Source organism: Coregonus clupeaformis, unplaced genomic scaffold (assembly GCF_020615455.1).
Source record: "Coregonus clupeaformis isolate EN_2021a unplaced genomic scaffold, ASM2061545v1 scaf0496, whole genome shotgun sequence".
NCBI lineage: Eukaryota > Metazoa > Chordata > Actinopteri > Salmoniformes > Salmonidae > Coregonus > Coregonus clupeaformis.
Window position 1 is genome coordinate 284,073 of NW_025533951.1, and position 6,448 is coordinate 290,520.

General features: G+C 49.6%; 1 protein-coding gene across 1 annotated transcript; it reads left to right on the top strand.

Annotated features, from left to right (window-relative positions):
* The first annotated feature begins 1,236 nt into the window (after nt 1-1,236).
* Nucleotides 1,237-4,173, top strand: LOC121561961 (leucine-rich repeat transmembrane neuronal protein 1). The gene has a single exon (XM_041874380.2). It carries the CDS (start codon nt 1,839-1,841, stop codon nt 3,420-3,422), a length of 1,584 nt encoding a protein of 527 aa, XP_041730314.1. The 5' UTR covers nt 1,237-1,838; the 3' UTR covers nt 3,423-4,173.
* The last annotated feature ends 2,275 nt before the right edge of the window (nt 4,174-6,448 follow it).

Genomic DNA, 6,448 nt, shown 5'->3' on the forward strand with positions numbered 1-6,448 from the left:
TACAGGGAGGGAGGGAGAGAGCGCGGGAGGGAGAGGAGTGAGAGAGCGCGCGAGAGAGAGCGTGCGCAAGAGAGTGTGCACGCGAGAGAGAGAGAGAGAGAGAGAGAGAGAGAGAGAGAGAGAGATATATTCTGTGTGCTTCAATAAAATAAAATAAAGATTTAAGCCTTGCCACTTTTGAATATGGAAATGTTTCAAACACTGAGAAAACCGAGCGAGAGAGAAAGAGAGAGAAAGAAAAAGGTGGAGGGGAGAGAGAGAGTGAGTGAGTGAGCGAACAAGCACGAGAGAGAGAGAGAGAGAGAGAGAGAGAGAGAGAGAGAGAGAGAGAGAGAGAGAGAGAGAGAGAGAGAGAGAGAGAGAGAGAGAGAGAGAGAGAGAGAGAGAGAGAGAGAGAGAGAGAGAGAGAGAGAGAGAGAGAGAGAGAGAGAGAGAGAGAGAGAGAGCAGAGAGAGAGAGAGAGAGAGAGAGAGAGAGAGAGAGAGAGAGAGAGAGAGAGAGAGAGAGAGAGAGAGAGAGAGAGAGGGGCCAGTCTGAATTGTGAGTGGCTTACGACACTCAGTGAACAGACGGTGCCTCTGCATGCTCTGCCAGTACACTAGTCTGCTGCAAGCGAGGGATCGAAAGGAACAGTGCTCTGCCTCTCCTCTCCATCCCCATCACACACCACCTCTGCCTCCCTACTAGCAGCCTCCTCAGCCTCTCAGCCTTCCAGCCTCCACCAGCAAACTCCCTCCAGCCGACAAGGGAAAAACACCACTAACAGCACAAGGGGATATGAACAGAACCCAAAAGACAGGAGGACGCAGGAGTCAAGGGGCTTCTCACAGGAGATGAGAGGGGATCTGAAAGATACTAAAAAGAAAGGGAAAAACTACAGAGAGAGAGAGAGAAGAGAAGGAGAGAGACCCTGGCGTTACCCATCCTTATCCTTCCAATACATATTTTCTGAAGCGCGCCGGTCGGTCACTGACATAATAATGAAAGAGCTGACTGGATTTAAGCCGTGCAGGTCAGCGATCGCTTCAAGTGACGGACGGTAATTTGTGTTGACAGATCTGCCCCCAGTCTTTATCGAGAGTTTTGAGTTATTTTTTCCTCTCCTTCCTTGGTTGCCTTGGTTTTGCTTCCTCTGTTCTCCTCTCCGGATCATCGCAATAGCAGTGACTGCAGAAGAGCAGGAGGGAGAGAGAGAGAGAGCGAGGAGGCACGACACTCATGCATGCAGCCGAGCAGGAACTTGCATTTCCTAACCAGCATCCACTTGGATTCCTTGGGTCTTTTCTGGCTTCTTTCACTCGAGGAGAACTAAGACATTGTAAGCCTGCCAGGATCTGGTGTTCTGGCTGAAAAGGACGAGGGGGGGGGGGGAGCAAATTTGTACAACACTGGGGTCCTTTTTTAGATTCGCACATAATTAATGCGGGCACAAAGGGAGTCGCTGAATAGGGGTTGTCCGTCTCTGGATAGGGGTGAGTAGGATTCCTTTCATATGTGATCACTCGGTGAAGACAGCATTTTTTACCCCCCCCCTCTGCTCGTCTCTTGCCCCCTGATATCTAACATGAGCAAAGTGACTTGCCCTTTATCCTTCTCCCCTGTTCTTTTCTTTTTTTTCCCCACACTGGATTCCTCCCCCTTTCTATAAGTAAATACCTTGGGGGGAAAAACACACAAACAACACAATTCACTACAAGAAAGGGAATAGGAAAAAAATACGAGAGCTGATTTCCTGCCGGGGAGAGTTTACAAATGACGATGTGAACCATGACAGAGTAATACCGGAACGATTCCAATGGACATTTTCTCTGCGGATCTATCTGAGGATATTCAGGCTGATGGATTTCCTTCTAATTGGCTTGTACCTAAAGTGGCCCCTGAGGAAGCCCCCTGGGTTGATACTGTTGCTGTGGTGCACGCTGGGCATCATGCTCAAAATGGTCCCCTCGGTGGAGGGTGTCTGCCCACGGCTGTGCCGCTGCGACAGCAAGCTGCTCTACTGCGAAGGGCTCAATCTCACCGACGTTCCGCGAAACCTGAGCAGCGCCCTGGGCCTGTCCATGCGCGAGAACAACCTGACAGAGCTGCGCGAGGGCCACTTCACTGGCCTGTCGCAGCTCACCTGGCTCTACTTGGATCATAACAACATCGACGTGGTGGAGGAGGGCACCTTCGACAGGCTGCGCCGGGTCAAGGAGCTCGACCTGAGCACCAACCATATCGAGAGCCTGCCCAACGGCACCTTCAGGCCCCTCCCCAACCTGCGCATCCTGGACCTATCATACAACAGGCTGCAAGCGCTGGAACCCGACCTGTTCCACGGCCTGAGGAAGCTAACCAATTTGCATTTGCGCTACAACGCCCTCAAGTTTGTCCCAGTGAGGATCTTCCAGGACTGCCGGAGCATGCAGTTCCTGGACCTGGGCTACAACCAGCTTCAGAGCCTGGCGCGAAACTCCTTCGCCGGGCTCTTCAAGCTCACCGAGCTGCACCTGGAGCACAACGAGCTGGTCAAAGTCAACCTGGCCCACTTCCCCCGCCTCATCTCGCTGCGCACGCTCTACATGCGCAACAACCGGGCCACCGTTGTGGTCAGCACCCTGGACTGGACCTGGCCCTTCCTGGAGAAGATCGACCTATCGGCCAATGAGATCGCATACATCGAGCCGCACGTCTTCGAGAGCGTGCCCAACCTCAAGGCCCTCATGCTGGACGCCAACCGGCTGACGGCCGTGGAGCAGCGCATCCTGGACTCGTGGTCGTCCCTGGGCAGCATTACCTTGGCAGGCAATGAGTGGGAATGCAGCCGCAACGTGTGCGCCCTGGCCCAGTGGCTGAGCGCCTTCCGGGGCCAGCGGGACAGCCAGCTGCTGTGCTCCAGCCCGGATGTGGCGCAGGGCGAGGACATACTGGATGCCGTCTACGCCTTCCAGCTGTGCGAGGATGGCGGCGACCAGGACACCACGACCATGGGCTGGTACCCCGGCTACACTGCCAAGGACCAGTTCCAGGGCGGCCCCACGGCCAACCCATATGATCCACCGGCCGCTGAGGGCGGCGCAGTGGTCACCAATTCCTTCACGGTGACTGTGGGTAACCTCGACGACATAGAGAGCACCATGCAGATCCACAAGGTGGTGACGGGCACCATGGCGCTCATCTTTTCCTTCCTCATCGTGGTGCTGATGCTCTACGTGACCTGGAAGTGTTTCCCGGCGGGTGTGCGGCAGGTGCGCCAGTGCTTCAGCAGCCATCGGCGCAAGCAAAAGCAGAAGCAGAGCATGCAGCAGATGGCCACCATGTCCACGCCGGAGTACTACGTCGACTACAAGCCCAACCACATCGAGGGGGCCCTGGTCATCATCAACGAGTACGGTTCCTGCACCTGCCAGCAGCAGCCCTCCCGGGAGTGCGAGGTCTGACCCGACCCTTTGTGTGTGTATGGATATGTGTGTGTTTACGTGTGTTTGTGTGGATAATATGGACTACTAACCGAGACCCTTTTGGATATATGGGATATATTGGGTGGGTTGGGGTTGTATGAGTGAGGATTGAACCAGGGATCCTGCTATGGACACTATTTACACTGCGTCGCACTGTGCTGCTCGCCCCCCATACTGTTGAGGAGAAGGGGGGAGGACTGACTGAGACCGTGGATTTATTGCTGTGGATCTGAAGGGCCTCTATGGACACTATGGAGACCAGACTCTATTGTGCCTGTTAACTTGATACACAGAATCACCAGAGATGGAATATTATGTTGACTTTATACAGAAACACCAGAGAGGATTACTATGTTTGTAGGCACCAATGGTTTTTCTTCTTCTTCTCTACACCTGGAGTGGATATTATTTGAGCTTTAAATGAGTCTTTCTTACTTCAGAATATTCTGCTATTGTCTAAAGACCAACTGGGGACACACTGGCCAGCCATAAACACACCATTTCTATTGTGGTAATACAACGACAACAACGAAAACACGACAACAAAAAAATACAAAAAGAATGCTAAGTTGGATTATAAAAACTAAAAAATATATATTATAAATTCTGTGTAAAATATGTTTAAAAAGCAAGAGTGGGAAAAAAAAAAGATGCAAGATGCTATCCTACTTGTTTTGTAAACTACGAAAAAATACCATGTTTAAATAAATTAATTGCTATTCACAGTAAACCCTTGTGTTGTAAGGGACCTTTGGGAGAGGGGCGGATCATGAAAAGAGATGCAGTGCTCGAGCTTGTGGTTGGAAGAGAGAGAGCGTTTGTCTGGCGTGCCTACTGCAGCAGCTCTAGTTGGGTAAAAAGACAAGTGGCCAGAGGGATAGCCTAGCTGTACTTCTCTTTATCCCTCATTCCCTGTTTGTGAGTGAGGGGGGCATTCAATGTGCTGGCTCGCTATAGATGTTGTGGTTGCTTCCCCCGAATCCCCCCACCTTTCCACTTCCCCTCCCTCTCCTCTATCCTTTCTAGATTCAATTGATCTGACACTTTCTAATCAGGTGGCGTATTTTCACATGATCAAATTTGTGTGTCGTCTAAAACATCCACACAGACGACACAGGCAGAAGCAGAGAGATCATCATCGTCTGAGAGATCTAAAAGCTCTGCCTTTCCTTCACTGCTGCTTGGCTGTCATGCTAGAGCTATGCCTTCCTTTCACCGCGTGGGACACATCAAAAGGAGGAAGAAAACGTCTAGCCCGACACTATTAAAATCAAAATGAATTTTAAAATAGGAGCTAGATTAAGAATGTTATATTTGGGCTTTTATCCTTCTTAAAGAGACAGCAGTAACACATGACATGACACATGCCCGGGCGGATGGATTTCCTGACTATGTTTTGCGTGTAATGTTGAAACGTTTGTTCTTTCAATACAAGGCTATTTTGGGTATATTTTTCTCTTCTGGTTGTTCCTCATTGTGTGAGTGAGAGATGCGTTGACAGAGGGTTTGGTCTCTTGCACCAGTCGACAATCGACATGTAGGTGATGCTAGGGGGAGAGAAATGAGTGATCACTAAAGGAGTGATTGCGGAGGCTGCAGAAAGAAGGTGTAGGCTGCTCTCTAGTGTCCTAACATCAGCAGGAAAGGAGGGAGGGAGGGAGGGAGGAAGGGAGGGAGAGGGAAGAAAATACACAAGAGTCAGAGCTTCTGCACAGTGTCACAGTATGATTGCATGCGTACGTGTGGTGTGTGTCTATGCGAGTGTGTGTGATTGTATATTGCTGTATGTGTGACTGAAATCAGTAAATCCAGCCTAATGTGTGTGTTTGTGGTTCTATATTTCTGATAGCACTGTGTGCATGCTGTTGCTGTAACTAAAGAGACAGACAGAAACAGTGAGAGTAGTGTCTGAGGTGTAAGCCTGAGTGTGTGTGTGTGTGTGTGGGGGGGGGACCTAAAATCCCCAAAAGTCCCCACACGGATAGTAAAACAAGGAAAATCCTCTCTTGTCAGGACATTTCCCACATCCCCATGAGGACAAAGGTGGGGTTAGGTTTAAGGTTACAATTAGGTTCAGGGTTAGAGGGTGTGTGTGTGTGTGTGTGTGTGTGTGTGTGTGTGTGTGTGTGTGTGTGTGTGTGTGTGTGTGTGTGTGTGTGTGTGTGTGTGTGTGTGTGTGTGTGTGTGTGTGTGTGTGTGTGTGTGTGTGTGTGTGTGTGTGTGTGTGTGTGTGTGTGTGTGTGTGTGTGTAGAAGAAGTACACTGTGTCCTGCACATTCTCTAGGCTGACCTGAGTTCCTAGGCAGAATGCTGCAGCAGCAACATCAGGTCTCCAGCATTCCACAATCACAATCACTCAGCACCGGCTATTATCATCATGGAGTTGTTTAGCCATAGGGAGTATGTGTGTGTGTGTGTGTGTGTGTGTGTGTGTGTGTGTTTAACTATACTTGTGGGGACCAGAAGTCCCCACAAGAATAGTGAACAAACGAAAATTTGACCAACTGTGGACATTTTGTTAGTCCCCACAAGGTCAAATGCTATTTCTAGGGGGTTTAGGGTTAAGGTTAGGATTAGTGTTAGGGTTAGGAGCTAGGGTTAGGTTTAGGGTTAAGGTTTTGTTTTGGGGTTAAGGTTAGGGTAAAGGTTACGGTTAGAATTAGGATCAGGGAAAATAGGATTTTGAATGGGACTGAATTGTGTGTCCCCACAATGTTAGTTATGTAAGACTGCATGTGTGTGTGCATCCTACTCCCCACATATTTGTACATAGGCAAAAATAGGCAGATCTATACATTTGTGTGTGTGTGTGTGTATAAATGGCTCAACTGAGTGTACAGTATGTGCGTGATGGGTGTGTGTTGTGTGTGTGTGTTTGAGTGATGTTGCAGAGTTACAGCAGCGTGACACAAAACAAATATAATAATATATGCAAGCAATTACGCAACATACTGTATCTACCAGGAGGTCAAATGATTATGTCTCTAACCTCGATACTTGATGAA